General features: G+C 41.1%; 1 protein-coding gene across 1 annotated transcript in view; it reads left to right on the forward strand.

Annotated features, from left to right (window-relative positions):
* Positions 1-20485, forward strand: part of micu2 (mitochondrial calcium uptake 2) — a 253868-nt gene that overhangs the window by 209389 nt on the left and 23994 nt on the right. Inside the window, exon 9 of the mRNA XM_078402428.1 lies at positions 19797-19885. Coding sequence (XP_078258554.1) covers positions 19797-19885 — 89 coding nt within the window. The remainder of the gene's footprint in view (positions 1-19796; positions 19886-20485) is intronic.

Here is a 20485-nt window from a genome sequence, read left to right on the forward strand (position 1 = left end):
GTAGAGGAGAGATTTAAAAGGCATCAGGGTCATCTTTTTCACTTAGAGTTTCTTTGTATCTGGAATGAGCTGCCAAAGAAAGATATAGAAGCGGATTCAAATATGACTTTTAAAAGGCATTTGGACAGATATATGGATAGGAAGGATTTAGAGGGCTAAATGGGCCAAATGCAGGCAAATACAATACAATACAATACAATACAATATATCTTTATTGTCATTGTACCCAGGGGTACAACGAGATTGGGAATGCGCCTCCCATACGATACAATAATTTAAGTAATTAACAGCAACCCAACGAAATGAAATAATTGTAACAGTTTTTGAAACAAATGGGGTTAGTCCAGTATGCCAACTAGGTTAGCATTTATAAGGTGGAACAAAGGATCTGTTTCTATGCTGTACAACTCTTTGACTATCAAATAGTTCTGTGGACTAGTTTAGATGGGACATGTTGGTCGGTGTGGGCAAATTGGGCCGAAGGGCTTGTTTCCACATTGTATGACTATGACTCTATAACAAGAAAATGGCAGAAGAGAGTGTTTTCATCAGTCTTTATAGTAAAAAATATGACAAACAAGTCCTTGATACCAAAAGGTATTGGGAGGGATTGAAATGCCATCACCATACTTCAAGAATTGTATTAGGCAAACTGAAAGATGGTAAGCCGCCTGGACCTGACAGTTTACATCCAAGGATTCCAAAAGAAGTAGATGCAGTTTTGCAATCTTCCAAAGTCCTTAGATTGTGAAGAAATAGCGAATAATTGAAAAAACGCCAATGCAAACACTTTACTCAGAAAGAATGGAAATACAAAAGATAACTGTTGGCCAATTAGTCGAAAGCTATTGTTGGAAAAATGGCAGTATGAATTACTAATGCGATCGCAAATGGTTTGATGGAGGGAAAATGAAGTCTGGCAAAAAAAATTTTCACAGAGGTAGTAATCAGGATGGATAGATGGGAATGAGTAGATGCAATAAATTTGGACTTTCCAAAGGCCTCTGATGAGCTGCCACTCAAAAAGCTAGTTGTATTGAAGTTAATATAAACGGACATGTAGAGATGGGCTGACTAGTTGGAGAAGTGGGATATTTTCACGCTGTAACCAGTGTCAGTGATGGGATTGCATCTGTTTACAACTTATATGAAGGGTTTAGAGAGATGAGTTGAATATCCTTTTGGCCACATTGGCAGACGATTCAGAGGTTGGTGGGAAGGCAATCTGTGAAGAGGATATAAACAGTTTACAGTGTTGATGATTGGTTAACAAAAGTTGGCAAATGGAATATAATCTGGGAACATGTAAAATTCAGTTTAGAAAGAAAAATACCAAAGCCGATTATTATTTAAATAGAGAGAGACTGCAATCTGTCTCTAATTGCAGAGACAGCTGTGGCACAGAGTATCTGGTGGTGCTCTTGTGTGAAACACAGGTGCAGCAGGCAATTGGGACTGCTAATGGCATGCTGACTTTTATTTAAAGAGGTTTGGAGTAGGCATGTGTTGCTACAAATGTACACGGCTCCAGTGAAACCACACCTAGAACACTACGAATAGTACTGAAAAAAAGAAATGATCCTTATCCCTTATCGAAGGTAGACAAAAAATGCTGGAGTAACTCAGCGGGTCAGGCTGCATCTCAGGATCCAAGACCAGTGGGTGTACTCAGATTTATGGGGCACCCATTTACAAATGGGTGAAGAAGGAATTCATTCTTTCAAAAGTTTGTCCCTCTTTCGAATTCTTTCTAGCAGAAAATTGTGAGGCTGAATTTTCGAGACTAAAGTGTTTTATTGTCAGTTGTCCCAATACAGAAGAATGAAATTCTTACTTGCAGCAGCACAACAGATGTGCAAAGAATATTACTCTCTAAAACCCATAATAAATGACAAAAAAAGTGCAGTATATATACAATTTAAAAAATAACAATACAGACAACTAAATAGACAATAGTAGTATAATCATAAATTATTCAATATATTCAAAGCTAAGATAGATAAATTCTAAATCAGTAAAGGAAAAGGGTGGGGAAGTGGAAAGAGACGTTAGATCAGCCACAATCTTGTTGAATGCTGGAGGCAGCCTGAGGTTCAAACTGCCTACTCCTGTTCCTATTTCTTATGAGTAACTGTTCCCATTAACTCACTGATTTCTGGTGAGTGCTGTGGAGAAGCCTACAATAGGGTTCCTTGTAGAAAATGACTGACAGCTTCTGAGCTTCCACTTTAGTTCCACATGTGTCTACTCCAGAAGTAGTGGGTAAACCTCTTTCATCTTAACGAGTGCTGATAGCTTCACTTTACTTACTCACTTTACTTACTCACATTACAAATTTTACGCTGAGATGCTGCACTGATTTAAATAGAAAATCAAACCTTAATTCCCATGGAATTAGAATTGCTTGTTAACACAGGGCACCAGATGTAAAGATTTTCTCTATTTCTTTGCTCATTTCATCATTGTGAAGGATGTGAACTTCTTGTGTAAACATTTAAAAATATTGTGACCCTCATCACAAATACTAAATGAATAAGGTCTCTATCCAACCCCAGCTGTTTGTGACTCTATTCTTATTGCTACGTTGATGGCTAATCCAATTATAAGAGATTATATCCCATTAAAATGTTTGTGCTTTATGTCGGTGGATTTTTAAAATTAGAAACAATACAGTTTTGAAAAGATCCAATCTTTGAGAAGAAGGGATTAGGAGTGGCCCTTACCTCTGCTTGGTTTACGGGATGCTATTTTTATCATTATCTTGATTCTCGTGAAATTAATCTTCAAAGAATGTACAGAGCTCATTCAGGGATAAATAACTTGCCCAAATTGCAGAGTCAATTTGGAAGATATAGAGTCATGCAGCGTGGAAATTGGCCCTTCGTCCCCATTTGCCCACGGCGACCAACATGCCCCATCTACACTAGTCCCACCTGCCTGCGTTTGGCCCATATCCCTCTAAACCTATCCTATCCTTGTGCCTGTCTAAATGTTTCTTAAACGTTGCAATAATACCTGCTTCAACCACCTCCTCCGGCAGCTCGTTCCATACACCTACCACCCTTTGTGTAAAAAAGTTATCCCCTCAGGTTCCTATTAAATCTTTCCCCCCCCCCCCCCCCCCCCCCCCCCCCGATGTCCAGTGTAACAAATCAGATTGTGAAGTCAGTGTTGAGCCAGCAACTTCATTGTCAACCTTGGCAGAAACAGAGACGCACATCTTCAGCTATCCTCCTGGGATCAATCCAGAGAGAATGCCGGGAGATCTCTCCACAGGGAGCCCTTGCGTGTTGTTCTCACCTACAAGTGGAGAAGAACATCAGACTGGCAAAATGCAGCCAGTCCACACAATCAGGAGTAAAGGCACACTCCAGTCTTACCAGCAGCTGTTAATGCAGTTTAACTTCTTAAAAATGCTCAGAAAATGCTAACTTCAGAATATGTTTCTAATAATCTACACATTTAAACACATTAAAATATCTAAATTAATTATCCATTAAAAAGATTTTAAAAGAAACCTTGTAAAGAAGAGATTATTGCTAGAGTCTCACACAGCTGCTCCCTTTGATTAAAATTAACAGAGAAAAGTCCCTTGCATCTCTTTAAACTGACACGGGATCTTTGGGTGAGTTTCCTAGTTCAGTAATGAGCAATTAGTTTGCGGAGAAACAAGGAACTGCAGATGCAGGTCTACAAAAAAAGACACAAAGTGCTGGAGTAACTCAGCACACCAGGCAGTGTGAATTGCAGAGAATTGTGGACACAGCCCAGACCACACAAACCAACCTCCCTTCCTTTAACTCCATCTACACTTCACGCTGCCTCGGCAAGGCCACCAACATAATCAAGGACGAGTCTCACCCCGGTCACTCCCTCTGCTCCCCTCTCCCATCAGGCAAGATGTGAAAATGCACAGCTCCAGATTCAGGGACAGTTTCTTTCCAGCTGTCATCAAGCAACTGAAACATCCTATCAACACCTAGAGAGCGATCCTGAGCTACCATCTACCTCACTAGAGACCTTTGGACTACCTTTAATCGGACTTTACTGGACTTGCACTGTATGTTATCCCCTTCATCCTGTATCTGTACATTATGAACGGCTCGATTATAATCATGTATACTCTTTCCACTGACTGGAAAGCATGCAACAAAAAGCTTTTCACTGTACCTCGGTACAGGTGAAAATAAATTAAACTAAAGTAAACAAAACATCTCTGGAGGGTATGGATAGATAACGTTTTCGGTCGAGATCCTTCTTCAAACTTAGTTCAATAGTTCACGATCAAGCTCTCTTGTTGACCTGTATTGAGTTCAACATGGAAGAAAATCTGCAAGTTTGCAGTGAATCAATCACCAAATCATTGACTGCAGGGTTTCTTGTTGCATGGTTTTAACCTAAAACATCAACCGTTCCTTTGCTGCTTAGCCCACTGAGCTCCTCCAGCAGTTTTTTTTTGCGCTGACAGAAAATGTCATTTTTCATATCTGAACATGCATCTCAAAAATAATACTACCAGTTGACACCAGTGGTTCTACTATTCTTACTCCTGCAATATCTGGATCAAAATTAATATCAAATTTTGATAATCTGCTGAATTATTTTATTTGTTACCAGAGATAGCGTTGATTTTCCTTCATGGCTTTTAAAATATTAACTTTAATTTTTTTTAATCCACTTTAACAAATTGCTGAAGGAAATGGATTCATCTTGTGGTAAAGATTACTCTTACTGGCTAAAACAATACAATATACAGTTTTGGTTTTGTGTCAGCTTTGTGGTTGACACAAAACCAGCAGCTTCAAATATTGGAATAGCAATCAAGTGTGTGATGTTTCTTTGTTGGAAGGCATGAGACTTAGTCAATGAATTATTATTTTTTTTTAAATTTCATATGTTGTGCATCTTGTTATAGATCATGGTACTCATCTATATACTAAAACTCTCGTTTGTTTGTTCCTGAACTACAGCCAAAACGGTACACGATAGCGTGACAATTTTAGGCCCACCTTCCTCACCGTCGTCCCTTTGGTGCTAATGGAAAAGGTTTCATTGAAATCGGTGTTATATAATCAGTGTTACGACAATTGTTAATACTATTAATTTTGTAATGGTTTTAAGTATTATAATATTACGTGGGCCAATATTTCATGTTCCAGCAAAGCCATTGGAAGCAATATTTGTGAAGAGGTTTAAACTGTTTCTATTAACTGAGGAGTAATACATTCAGGTGATCACTCGATTTATTTCAAATACTCAAAATGCTAACGTATACCTTTAGCCTCCACAAATGCTGCTTGGTCTGCTAAGTTCTACCAATGGTTCTTTTTTTGTTTTAGGTTTAGGTTTATTGTTATCACATGTACCGAGCTGCAGTGAAAAGCTTTGATTTGCATTCTATCCAAACAGATCAGATATACCATACATAGATACAGACAGTTCAAATTCAAATTCAAAAGGAAGAACAAATAGAAGTGCAGAACATAGTTCTCAGCATTGTAGTGCATCAGCTTCATAGACAAATTCCAATGTCCTCAATGGGGTAGAGATGAATCAAACAGTATCTTAGCTCTTAGCCGTTCAGAAGCCTGATAACAGAAGGGATTGAATAATTGATTAGACTATGCAGATGGACTGATAACTTGAGCAGAAAATTTACAAATGCAATTCAGTCTGCAGTTGGTTGAGAAAATGCATTTGGGAAAGAGCAATGTGGCAAGGGAATAGATATAAATGTGAGGATATGGAGAGGTGTGGAGCACAGAGACCTTGGATATCCACAGATCCCAAAATATTGCAGGACAGATCAATAAGATGGTTTGAAAAGATCTCCAATTTGCTTTTTTTTTCTGCCAGGGTATTGAATAGAAGAAATGGGAGGTTGTGCCAGAACTGTGTACAACACTTAGGTCACAGCTTGAGAACCGAGTAGAGTTTTATCCAAACGTTGCAGGAAAGAAAGAGTACAAATCAGATTAAGAGAACATTGCCATAAACTGGAAAATGTTATTGTTGAGGCAAGATACAGAGAGGTGAGATAAATTTATTATTGTCACATGTGCTGAGGTACAACAAAAAGCTTTGTTTTGCTCGCTATTCAGATCGGATAGCATGAATCAGATTGCGTGAATGCAATCAAGTCAAACTCAAGTATAGTAGATAGAGCAAAGGGGAAGATACAGAGTGCAGAATATAGTTCTCAGCATTGTCGCGCATCAGTTCCAGAGACAAAGTTCAATGCCCGCAATGGGTTAGAGGTCAATCGGACTGTACCCTAGCTGATGGAAAGACTGTTCAGAAGCCTGAAAACAGTGGGCAAGAAGCTGTTCCTGATACTGGTTGTGCGTGTTTTCGAGCTTTTGTACCTTCTGCGAGCAGGGAAAAGAAGGAATGTTTGGAGTGGGACAAGTTTTTTGATTATGTGGGCTGCTTTTCCGAGGCAGCATGAGATGTTGATGGAGTCAATGGTGGGAAATTTGGTCTGTGTGATAGACTGGGCTACATCTACAACTCTCTGCAATTTCTTACGGTCTTGGTCACAGCTGTTCCAAAACTATGGTGCATCAGTAGAAGTCATTGGTAACATGCCACATTTCCTCAGTCTCCTCAGGAAGTAGTGATTTCTTGGCTGTCACTTTAATGTGGTTGATCCACAACAGATCATTGGTAATATTAACGCCAAGGAACTTGAAGATCTCAATCATTTCCACTTTGGCACCATTGATGCTGATTGTGGCATGTTCCTGAAGTCGATAACTAGCTTTTTTGTCTTGTTGACATTAAAGGTGAGGTTATTGTCCTGATACCATGTTGCTATGACCTCTATCTCCTTTGTGCACTCCATCTCGTCATTGTTTGTGATCTGACCCACCACAGTGGTGCCATTTGCAAACTTGTAGATGAAATTAAAGCCAAATGTGGCCATACAGTTGTGAATGTTTAGAGAGTAGAGTGACTGAGAACTCTCCTTGCAGGGCATGGGTGTTGAGAATTATTGTGGAGGAGGTGTTCGTCACCTACCCTCACTGATTGTGGGCTGTGGGTCAGAAAGTCAAGGATCCAGTGGTTGAGGGACGTGCTGATTCTTAGGTCCAGGAGTTTGGAGATAAGTTTGCATTATGGTGTTGTAGGTGGAGCGCTAATCAATAAATAGGAGTCTAAATTAGGAGTCCTTGTTGTCCAGGTGTTCCAGGGATGGGTTTAGGGCCAGGGAGATGGTGTCTGGTGTGGACCTGTTGCGATGGTAAACAAACTGCAGTGGATCAAGGCTGGCTGGGTGGCTGGAGTTAACGTATGCCATCACCAGTCTCTCAAAGCATTTCACGATGGCGGATGACAGAGGCACTGGCCCGTCATCATTAAAGCACTTTTCTTTGGTACGGTACCAGGATGATAGTGGTCATCTTAAAGCAGGTTTAGACCTCAGAAAGGAGTAGTGAGAGGTTAAAGATGACTGTGGATACCTCTGCCAACTGCTTTCTACGGATTCATTCTCAGGAAGGCCAATCTTGCATCTACCACTGTAATCATTGGTTCAGGTGGACTCAAGACTGCCGGGGCGGGTGATGTTCCTCTACTGACCTGCTGTTCAAAGCGGGCATACAATACATTGAGTTAATCGGGGAGAAACCAATTGTTGCCAGCAATACACCTTAGGTAGATTTAGATAAAAAGAAGTTTCACAAACAAGTTGGTGCTACTTGTCATTGTGCTTCTTTATAGATGAAGATAATAGTGTTGAAAAGTAAGTTGAATTGTGAATGCTGTACATAAAATGAATTTTCTAATTGAACATCTCATTCTCAAATCTCGTATCCCAGTTTCGGTCATTTGCCATAGGTAGGCATTGATCAGTTGCAGAAAGCACAAAGTCAGTGGCAGTCATGCCTAGAATAAGTTTACACTGCTTATGTAGGCAGTTCAGGACTGTAACTTCAAAGACCAATACCAATTTCCCAGCCACAGTTATTTAACCAAATTAAGGAGAAAGCAAGGGAAATTTGTGTTCTCAGGAAAATCACCAAAACAAACTGCGGCACGGAGGCATAGCAGTAGAGTTGCCTCCTTACAACCCTAAAGACCCGGGTTTGATCCTGACTACGGGTGCTTGTACGTTCCTCATGTGACCGCGTGGGCAAAAAGAAACAAAATATATTATTGGTCATAAATGATGAGGAATTCTTTAAGTGGATCCAGAATATTGAAAATAGAGGAAAGTTGAGCTGGACTATTGAATAGGACAGAAAAAGTAGTAAAATGTACATGTACGTTTAGTCAACACAATTCCTGTTCCCTTGGAGTTGCGATCATGTGTTCTCTTCATCTCAGTTTCAGGGAGTGATAGAAACACAATGGAAACAAGCCCTTTGACCCACTGAGTCCACAACAAAACAATCTTATACACTAATCCTATCTTGGTCGCCCATTATTATCAATTCTCCCCAGGTGCTACCACTGGCCTATACATTAGCTAGAATTTACAAAGGTCAATGAACCTACTGACATGCACGTCTTTGGGATGTGGAAGGAAAACGAAGCACCATTTTACGGGGAGAATATACAAACTCCTTACAGAGGTCAGCATTGAGCTGTGAGGCAGCAGCTCTACCAGATGCACATAAATTTGAACACATCTATCTATCTATATATAGTACTAAAACTCTCATCTTGTTTGTATCTATATTTGACCGTTTTCTCCCAAAATATAGCCAAAACAGTACACGATAGCGCAACAATTTTAGGCCCACCTTACTCACCATTGTCCTGGGTTGTGTGTTAGCAAAGTTTCATTCAAATTAGTGTTATATTTTTTAAGTTATTGACATTTTCACTTTTTCATGACCCTGGCCATCAGCCGCGTTCGACGTCACAATGGGACCCGCCCGAGTGGTGGGAGTGGCAGCCAATGAGGGGGGGGGGGGACACAATGCCCCTCCCAACCTCCAATGGGTGGATCGGCGCCTGTCCCGGCGTGCCCCACAAGATGGCCATCACCGCCGAGCTGTGTTTTCGATGTCACAATGGGAGAACGTCCGCGCGTGCACAGTTGGGGCCCGTTGATCTAAACGATATTTTGACTTTGCGATGGTGCAAACGGCACTGAGCCGCAACTCGCTTACGGCCACGTGATCTAATACAGAAGCGCCCCGACTTGCCATGCTTCGACTTACGATATTCCGACTTTGCGATGGTGCAAGTGACCAGGGGGGGGGGGGGAGGAAAGGGGCATAAGGGGGGTTGGAGGGGGGGATAAGGGGGGATGGAGTGGGGGGGAGGGGGATAATGGGGGGTTGAGGGAGGATGGAGTGGGTGAGGGGAGGATGGGGGGATAAGGGTAGTTAAGGGGGGATGGAGTGGATGAGTGGGGGGGGAGGGAAAGGGGGGTTAAGGGGGATGGAGTGGGTGTGGGAGGGAGGGGAAGGGGAGGCTAAGGGGGTTGAGCGGGGATGGAGAGGGGGGGACAAGGGGGATGAAGGGAGGAAGTGGGGTTGAGGGAGGGGTGAGTGGGGGGGTTTGCACGGTGGGTTGTCAGGCCCGCAGGAGAGATTTGGAGCCAACCAGTCCACGCCCGTCTAGTCAGCAATAAAACCCAAGACCAAATAAGCATCCCAAACCAAAACATCACCTATCCATGTTCTCCAGAGATGCTGCCCGACCCGCTGAGTTCTCCTAGCACTTTGTGTCCTTTTGTGTAAACCAGCATCTGCAGTTCCTTGTTTCTATATTAAGCATTACAAACCATTGAATATACACCAACCTTTTCAAGGCCATGCAAATATGGCAGCATGGTGGTGCAGCGGTAGACTTGCTGTCTCACAGAGCCAGAGACCCAGGTTCTATCCTGACTATGGATGCTGTCTGTACAGAATTTGTACTTTCTCCCTGTGACCACATGGGTTTTCCCAAACTCCAAAGACTTACAGGTTTGTAGGTTAATTTGGCTTCAGTAAAAGAAATTGTAAATTATCCGTAGTGTGTAGGATAGTGCAGTGTATGGGGATCGCTGGCTGGAGCAGACTGAGTGGGCCGAAGGACCTTAAAACTAAAATGTCATCTAATCAACCTTATGGTTCCCTTAGCGCGTTGCAACCCAATAGTTCCAGTATGGATGGTGGCAAGCTGCTTTCAGTGAAAAAAAGCTTGAGGAAGCCATTGGAGACCATCTTGAGCATCTTTAGAGATTGCAGAAGCTTGGAGAAGAAAGCCTATCCAAGCCTTGTGGTGATAAGGACCTGTCTCCAAGGTGATATCTCAGTAATCATAAATTACCGGAGTAGTGAGACACCATGTGGGGCCTTTTCTATATTGGTATCAACAGCATGAATGCTGCAGTAAAAGCATTAGTCCCAGGTAGATGTCTTCTGTTCTACTGGAGCATTTACATGTTCAAAGGTTTCTGGTGGTGCTGTAATGGAAGTAGAGATGCTACACGGTAGATTGGTCTGCAGGTCTTAAAATTGGGTTGCACATTACTTCTTTGCAGGAGAAGCCAGGCTCGTTGCTCTGCCCGAACCCCAAGCAAGAATAGAGCAGGTCTCCCCGTGATCCTTGACATTTTATGCTGCTTTCCAGTCTTGCAAATGCGTCGGGCATTTTATTATCCAAACCATGGAAGTCCATTCCCCGGCACTTCTGTGTGCTTATCCAAAAGCCTCTTAAACACCATTCTGCCTCCACCAATACCCCTGGCAATGCGTTCCAGGCCCCCATCACTCTATGTAAAAAACTTGCCCCGCACATCTCCATTAAACTTTCCCCCTCTCACCTTATAGTTATGCCCTCTAGTGTTGGTCTAGATTGAAGAATGTATGTTATTGAGTTTTGCACAATGTGCTCGGGTGATGCGTCAGTCATGGATGAGCAGCTGACGATATATGAAATAGGTCCCAACCCGGAAACGTTACCTATCCATGATCTCCAGAGATGCTGCCTGAACCATTGAATTACTCCAGCACTTTTTGTCTATCCTTGGTATATGTAATGTGAAATTTTAATAGTAGAAAATGTGGTGGTATGATGGGGCATATAAATGTTAAGTCAGAGTCCTGATCGATGGACAAAACCTTGGCAGGAGAGCTAAAGCAGTGTGCTGCCTTGACCAGAAATTGGTGCAAGATCATAGAACTTCAGGACTACATTTGGGCGGTACAGTGTTGCAGCGGTAGAGTGGCTGTCTTACAGCGCCAGAGACCCAGGTTCGATCCTGACTTTGGGTGCTGTTTGTATGGATTTTGTATGTTCTCCGCGTGGACATGGCAGGTATTTCTGGGAATAATACAGAAGGTGCAGGATCAGTTCATCCCAAAGAGGAAGAAAGATTCCCAGGGGAATAAGAAGCGACCGTGGCTGACAAGGGAAGTCAAGGACAGTATAAAAATAAAAGAGAAGAGGTATAACATAGCAAAGATGAGCAGGTAGCCAGAGGATTGGGCAACTTTTAAAGAGCAACAGTAGATAACTGAAAAGGCAATACGGGGAGAAAAGATGAGGTACGAAGGTAAGCTAGCCAAGAATATAAAGGAGGAGAGTAAAAGCTTCTTTAGGTATGTGAAGAGGAAAAAAATAGTTAAGACAAATGTGGGTCCCTCGAAGACAGAAACAGGTGAATTTATTTTGGGGAACAAGGAAATGGCAGACGAGTTGAACAGGTATTTTGGATCTGTCTTCACTAAGGAAGACACAAACAATCTCCCAGATGTACTAATGGCCAGAGGACCTAGGGTGACGGAGGAACTGAAGGAAATTCACATTAGGCAGGAAATGGTGTTGGATAGACTGATGGGACTGAAGGCTGATAAATCCCCAGGGCCTGATGGTCTGCATCCCAGGGTACTTAAGGAGGTGGCTCTAGAAATCGTGGACACATTGGTGATCATTTTCCCATGTTCTATAGTTTCAGGATCAGTTCCTGTGGATTGGAGGGTAGTGAATGTTATCCCACTTTTTAAGAAAGGAGGGAGAGAGAAAACAGAATTATAGACCAGTTAGCTTGACATCGGTGGTGGGGAAGTTGCTGGAGTCAATTATAAAAGATGAAATAACGGCACATTTGGATAGCAGTAACAGGATCGGTCCGAGTCAGCATGTATTTACGAAGCGGAAATCATGCTTGACTAATCTTCTGGAATTTTTTGAGGATGTAACTAGAAAAATGGACAAAGGAGAGCCAGTGGATGTTGTGTACCTGAACTTTCAGAAAGCCTCTGATAAGGCCCCACATAGGAGATTAGTGGGCAGAATTAGAACACATGGTATTGGGGGTGAGGTACTGACATGGATAGAAAATTGGTTGGAAGACAGGAAACAAAGAGTAGGGATTAACAGGTCCCTTTCAGAATGGCAGGCAGTGACTAGTGGGGTACCGCAAGGCTCAGTGCTGGGACCGCAGCTATTTACAATATACATTAATGATTTAGATGAAGGGATTAAAAGTAACATTAGAAAATTTGCAGATGACACAAAGCTGGGTGGCAGTGTGATCTGTGAGGAGGATGCTATGAGGATGCAGGGTGACTTGGACAGGTTGGGTGAGTGGGCAGATGCAGTTTAATGTGGATAAATGTGAGGTTATCCACTTTAGTGGCAAGAACAGGAAAGCAGATTATTATCTAAATGGTGTAAAATTAGGAAAAGGGGAAGTACAATGAGAACTGGGTGTCCTTGTACATCAGTCATTGAAAGTAAGCATGCAGGTACAGCAGGCAGTGAAGAAAGCTAATGGCATGTTGGCCTTCATAACAAGAGGAGTTGAGTATAGGAGCAAAGAGGTCCTTCTGCAGTTGTACAGGGCCCTGGTGAGACCGTACCAGGAGTATTGTGTGCAGTTATGGTCTCCAAATTTGAGGAAGGACATTGTTGCTATTGAGGGAGTGCAGCATAGGTTCACGAGGTTAATTTCCGGGATGGCTGGACTGTCGTGTTGAAAGAATGGAGCGACTGGGCTTGTACACACTGGAATTTGGAAGGATGAGAGGGGAATTTGTTGAAACATATAAGATTATTAAGGGATTGGACACGCTAGATTCCCAAAACATTCCCGATGATGGTGGAGTGCAGACCCAGGCGTCCCAGTTTAAGAATAAGGGGTAGGCCATGTAGAACGGAGATGAGAAAAAACTTTTTCACCCAGAGAGTTGTGAATCTGTGGAATTCTTTGCCTCAGAAGGCAGTGGAGGCCGATTCTCTGGATGCTTTCAAGAGAGAGTTAGATAGAGCTCTTAAAGATAGTCAAGGGATATGGGGTGAAGGCAGGAACAGGGTACTGATTATGGATGATCAGCCTTGATCACAGTGAATCGCGGTGCTGGCTCGAAGGGCTGAATGGCCTACTCCTACATCTATTGCATGTTGTCTATTGACCGTGTGGGTTTTTCCAGGTGCTCTAGTTTCCTTCAAAGACGTACAGGTTTGTATATTAATTGGCTTTGGTAAAAATTGTAAATTGTCCCTAGCGTATAGGATAGTGCTAGGGTATGGGGGTCGCTGGAAGACACGGACTCAGTGGGCCAAAGGGCCAGTTACCACTGTATCACTAAACTAAACTAAAAATTTGCTTCCGTGGGAAGTGATTCCACATATTGACCTTGACTATTGTCTGTTTCCATTGTCAATTTAGTTATATCGAGAGGGCTTCCCTCTCTCCACACATCCCCTCCCTCCACACATCCCCTCCCTCTTTCCACACATCCCTCCCTCCCTCCCTCCACACATCCCCTCCCTGCCTCCACACATCCCTCCCTCCCTCCACACATCCTTTCCTCCCTCCATCTATCAAGCTATCTCGGCACAATGAAAATCAGGGTGCCTACTGATGAAGTCGACCCTCTAATAAGACTCAAGGAACTGTAAGATTAACCATCAGCAGTGAGTTTTATTTGCACAAGGGGAGAAGTGTCTCAGTCAAAGGCTGTGATCACAACTCCAAAGTTAAGTCGGTACAACAGGACATCTATACACCAAAAAAGATAACTGAGGAAGTACAGATATGAGACAGATTGATATGTTAATTACAGGAATTGTGCTTTACTCTTACATTGTACAAAGGTCTTGACTTCTCGGTTCCGCATGCAACAGGGTACAAAGGTAAAGCATACTTAATAATTTGACACTGGATCGTGAATTTTTGGGTCTTGGCGTAACGGGGTACACAGATAAGGAAGTAAATGTGTTTAATAACAGATACCAGCTGGTGGCTTCTGAGTGCCACATGTGTCAAGGTAAAGACAATGAATACATTGACAATTGATACTAGCTGGCGTCCTCTGAACTTTGCATGCAGTAGAATTCAAAGGTAGTGGCAACAAATGGCAAGTCTGTGTATATTGGAGGTATAATTAAATTAACAGTGAGTATGTTAAATGGTCGATACTAGCTATCGTCTGAAACTGCATGGAGCGGAGTTCAAAGGTAGGGAAAATGAATGTGTTAAACAACAGATACTAACTGGCAGCTTGTTTTAATGTGTTATGAATTGTACACCATCAACGGCTTTTGGGACTTCCACATTACTCTCATGAAGTTCATCCATGACTTCCAAGACCTGTGTATTGGTCTCCACCTTATTTCAAAGCCCATACTGAAGCTCCCCTTTAAGAAGAGTGGGCTGTTTTGATCGACTAGCTGGCTGTGTTGGACGGCAGATGAAAAATTGGACATTGGGGTCATACTCAAGAGAAATAAACCCTGCAGTTATCATTGTGTGGTCACTGAATTCAAGACAATGGTGAGGCAACATCAACTCCTTCTAATAGGCATGGGTTAATCACACATCATTTTCCCTGCATTTATTTTACTGAAGGCCACTCATCCAGCATTAAATTCTGGGTGGTTTGAAGTTGTTTGACATTCACTGCAGTTTATTACTGACTTGGTTTGATCTTTATTTAAAATCGCTATAACAGAGTGTTACAGTCATAACATAAACACATAAAGTAAAATCATAAATTGTCTTTTGATAATGGTCCAGGAATTTGAATAATAAAGATGTTAAAGAAATTGCCAGGGAGAGCTCTGATCTAGCTTGGCCAATCCTGAAATTTATTGATGGAGTCAATGCGTTAGTGGAAAAACACTCACTTGCTGGAGTTTCAATTCCAAATACATAATTTGAATTTTATTTAATCATGTTCTCAAATCAAGCTTTTTTTAAGTCAATCTAACCCTTGAGATGCACTTTTAAATTTTCAATGGGACATGTTGAGTAGATAGATAGAGTCACCTAGTATTTTAACCCTTGGACTAACTTTGATGGGACTTTACAGGACTTTATCTTATTCAAATTATTCCCTTCATCATGTGTCTGAACACTGTAGATGGCTCGATTGTAATCATGTATTGTCTTTCCACTAACTGGTTAGCACGCAACAAAAGCTTTTCGCTGTACCTTGGTACACCGTGACAATAAACAAAACTAAACTAAACTAAACTGAAGGAATTGAGTTTGTCTTTGTGAGGTTCTGGTATATGATCCCATGTTTGAAACAGAAACATTTAAGCAACCTGTGACAGACATTATTGTCATGGACAATAACAATGTTGCTGTAACAGAATCGTTTTCTCTGATTCATGAAAAACTAAGTGAATGTTTTCTATTTCCAGTCTTAGAAAGGTTTTTTTCTATTGTTCCACTCTCTATTTCAAGTAATTAGCTATCATCCTTTTGCAGGTAGATTCTCACCGTTTACGAGTAGACAATAGACAATAGACAATAGGTGCAGGAGTAGGCCATTCAGCCCTTCGAGCCAGCACCGCCATTCAATGCGATCATGGCTGATCACTCTCAATCAGTACCCCGTTCCTGCCTTCTCCCCATACCCCCTCACTCCGCTATCCTTAAGAGCTCTATCCAGCTCTCTCTTGAAAGCATCCAACGAACTGGCCTCCACTGCCTTCTGAGGCAGAGAATTCCACACCTTCACCACCCTCTGACTGAAAAAGTTCTTCCTCATCTCCGTTCTAAATGGCCTACCCCTTATTCTTAGGAGTAGAATCTATGGCCCCTATGGAAGACCAAATTGTCCCTTAGTAACAATTGTTTTTGTAATATATTGCCTGTTTAGCGTTGTATGTTATATTTTGTGTGTAAATTTGGATAAAACAGGACAATGTTTCATGATTTCCTTTATTTTTATTAGTTATGCGGCTAGGCAGTGAGTGCTTTGGTCACTGGCAATAAATTACGTTAGTTTAATTTAGTTTATTAGTTTATTGTCACGTGTACCGACGTACAGTGAAAAGCTTTTTACTGTACATGATCACAATCGACAGGTACATGATAACGGGAATAAAGTTTAGTGCAAGATAAAGTCCGATTGAAGATAATCCGAGGGTTTCCGATGAGGTGGATGGTAGCTCGGGATCTCTATCTAGTTATTCATGGGGTGGTTGCAGCAGAGAATAAGTTAATTGCAGCAGAGAAAATTTGAAAATTTTGGATGTTTTCACTTGGTCACTCAGAGAAACAGAGTTAATATTCTAGGTCCATTCGCCTGATCGACCCCAACTTTCCTAGGATTAATTTGTTATTGTTTTTTAACCATTCTCAGATCAGAGCTTCTGGTGTGAGGAAGCACAAGTAGGTGTGATGCCTTTTGGAGATTTATAAAATGACCTAGCCTGTTGCAAATAATCAGTCAATTAAGCTACTGTAATCTTCAATATTTCCACACTCTTCCAAGATTAAAGCTTATTATTTTAAATTACACGGAATGTTTCTGAAAATAGAACTTTTGTGATCTGCCAGAATGATTTGATTCTACTTTTCATAATTATAATATATTTTCAAATATTTAGGAATTATATTAATATTTGCATCTGAGGTATATTAAAAAATACTTTGATCTGTGACTATCATCTGTGTTTTTTAAATGGTCAAAATATAAATCTAGCAATGGAACCAACATTTGTTCTAACAAAATATTGCTGGGTGATCCGTCAGTTGCTATTTGATTTAAGAATTATAAGTGGAAAGCACTAGCTTGGTAAGGGGCCTCAAAATCCTCTGTCGTGGTTTATAAGACTAGACATGCTATGCAGGCAAAGAATAAACAGTGGAGATAGTGTTTTCAATCTAACTGGACACATTTGCATCGTGTTATGTGGTAAACACAGATGTCATTCATAATTGCATAGGAATGTTTTGTAATGAATTAGGCAACATTTCAAAGAATCACTGAAACACTTCCCTGTTACCATGAAAACCTGATACAACAAAGCTCCAAATTTGTTCCCATTCCCAACAGATTAATAGATCACTGCAGTCTGATTATTTTACTGTTTTACCTCACAGGCATAGATAACTATGGGCACCTAATATGGATCATATTGATGAACACTGGTCTGTGACCAGAGAGGTCTGAATCAAGAACATGAACTCACACACACGTGTGTGTGTGCGTGTGAATATGTACATTCATGCATCTTTCTGAATACATTTTCATGTCGTATGGAGCATTTTAGGAGCCTTGTCTATCTGATGTGTCTCAAATCACGGTTATTGTAAATAAATAATTATATATTAGCGCAGAATCAAGCATTTTCTAAATAATAATAGATCTTTTATAGTATTTCCAGAGATGAGAAGCAGATTTGTAGGACCTATGACACCACTGTATTTATGGGGTGACTGGGATTTTTTACATGGGGAACTGCCATTGTTAGGATTCTAAAATATATTAGGTGTGAACAGAATAAAAAGAACAGAAATCATGGCAGTAAGAAGTGAAATGTTTGGGCAGCAAAGTGTACATTCACAACAAGTCAGATCTTGACACCTAGATTCAGCCGCTCTGGTCTCCACTTGTCCTGGAGTGTCAAGTGTAAGTGCAGAGCCCTTGGCCTGCAGTTGGCCTGAGGCGACCTTGACTCCGGTGGAATGGCCTGGGTAGAATATGACATTGTACCAGAGAGACCCACACCCAAAAACACCTTTGTCTTTTAATGGTTCTTAAATGTCTCTGACATTCAGAAGTAAATAATTGAAAGTTATTAAAAACATTTTTTTAAATGATGAAAACATATTAAAAAGTCACTTTTTGTAATCAACAAAAAAATACCTAAAGGACATAAATAATTCAACTTACCTTTCCATTGACATAATATTCAGAAACCCAGCGAAATCTAATCTGGATCAGATCAGAGAGACAATTTTGCCAACATAAATGCAAGATGGACTTGAGCAGTCCAGGGAACTGACAGATTTGTGATTTCACTGTTTTATAGTTCAAAACTTCAGCGTTTGGCAACACTTGCACAAAACCGCTGATATTTACCAGCAAGATCCAGGCTGTCATTTTGAATGTAATCTGTAGTTTGAAAATGTTTAAAAATAAATAATATTGCATTTATGTATATTTCTTTTATTGAGTTTTTGTTTTTATAATGTTGAGGGACTTTGATGAAACATATAGGCAAGAACATTCAGGAAGATCGTGAGTACTGCTGTGCAACATCCCAAGCTATGTGGAATGTTTCACAGAAAATATAAATACTACTTGTTTATACATAACAAATTGTCAATTATTTTTTTATTGGCTGACCTTTTTCACAAATATTTTTCACATTAATCTGTTGTGGCGAGAGATACAGAAAGTTAAAAGGACAATTTAATGACTTTTAATCAATTTACTTTTGTGGCTACAGGTTGAGTTTTTCTTTACTTTTACTCATCAAAAATTTAGTGGATCTGATAACCACTGTGGACTATTAACAGCCTGTTTACATATAGAATCATTTTGCACAGTTTGTGCTTTGATGGTTGCAAGGATATAGTTGAATACTAGTAAATAATTTGACCTGATATAATCCATGTGATAATTTATGATAGCAAATGTCATTCAATATTTGACTGAAATACTACACTTGGACTTTGCATTGGCAACAATGTTTTAAATGGAGTTCTTGTTTAAAAATTAAAATACAGTAAACCTGATAATCTGCTATGCCACTATTTGGCAATCTTGGGCAAAACACAAAGTGCTGGAGAAACTCAGTGGGTCAGACAATGTTTCGGGTTGGGACCTTTCTTCATGCTGATTGTGGCAGGGGAGAGGTAGCTGAAATAGAGAGGTGGGGATGGGCAAAGCCTGGCAAGTGTTAGGCGAGTTGGATCTGTGACTTGCTCACCATATGCTGATTCCGATTTGTTTCTAACTGCTTCTTCCATTCACGGGGGCTCCGATTCCTGCCTTCCCAGGAAAATCACCTGGCAATGAAAATCATTGTAGCTGCACTATGATAGACACAAAATACTCGAGTAACTTGGCGGGTCAGGCAGCATCTCCTGAGAAAGGGAATAGGTGACGTTTCAGTCCGGAACCCTTCACACCATTTCGGTTCCGACCCATAAACGTCACCTGTTCCTTTTCTCCTGAGATGTTGTCTGACCCACTGATTTACTCCAGCATTTTGTGTCTATCTTCGGTATAAACCCAGCATCTACAGTTTCTTCCTTCATATTGTAACTGCACTCGCTGTTTCCGTTTCTCACACTCCTTTGAAAGTTACTGTGCTCACTGGAAGATTTGTGATTTGACGATGTAACATCTGCATCAAAACTGTATGAAAAATATTAAAGTATTAATGCAATTATGTCCTAAAGTTCAGAATATCTACCCATCCAGCAGCATCAAACTATTGAGTGTGCCAGATTAATGGAGTTTTGCTATGTATATCTGACTGTGAAATGGATTGGAGTTACTTTCAAAATGTTCCATTTTGATTGTTCTGAGTGTTGACCATTGAGCACTTTTGGGAGCACTGGATTCAGGCTGACTAATCTGTTTCTGTCTTTGCTCTAGGAAGTTAACAAAGAAATGAACACAACATTGTTGGTGCACTTCTTTGGGAAAGAAGGAGATCTTAAGCTCCAGTACAAAGAATTTTATAGGTATGTTTCTGCCCCTTCAGATCACTAATTGTTTTGTAGAAGAATACTTCAGCCATTATTAGTTTAACCAACAGTTTGAACAACTAGATCACAGCAGAGGTCCACCACCAATTTTCTAGCAACTGGCGGTCCAGCACCTCCTATAATCCTCGGACTATCTTTGATTGGACTTTACTGGCTTTATCTTGCACTAATTGTTATTCCCTTATCATGTATCTGTACACCATGAATGGCTCGATTGTAGCCATGAATGTTTTCCCGCTGACTGGTTAGCACGCTACAAAAGCTTTTTACTGTACCTTGCTACATGTGACAATAAACTAAACAAAACTAATCCAGACAAAATTAAGAGAGCGCACTTGAAATCCACCCAATGTGGCGCCTAGGTCGGGTGAGGAGGCTGGGGCTCTGGAATTCTGGCCTGGAGTCGGCAGATCCCTTCCCATAGCTGGCGGCAGGGTGGTACAGCAGTAGAGTTGTTGCCTTACAGCACTTGCAGTGCCAGAGACGCAGGTTTGATTACGACTACGGGTGCTGTCCGTACGGAATTTGTACGTTCTTCGCATGACCCCCATGCGTTGGCTAGTTGATGCGGACTCG

The sequence above is a fragment of the Rhinoraja longicauda genome, chromosome 7 (assembly GCF_053455715.1).
Source record: "Rhinoraja longicauda isolate Sanriku21f chromosome 7, sRhiLon1.1, whole genome shotgun sequence".
In the NCBI taxonomy this organism is placed as follows: Eukaryota; Metazoa; Chordata; class Chondrichthyes; order Rajiformes; family Arhynchobatidae; genus Rhinoraja; species Rhinoraja longicauda.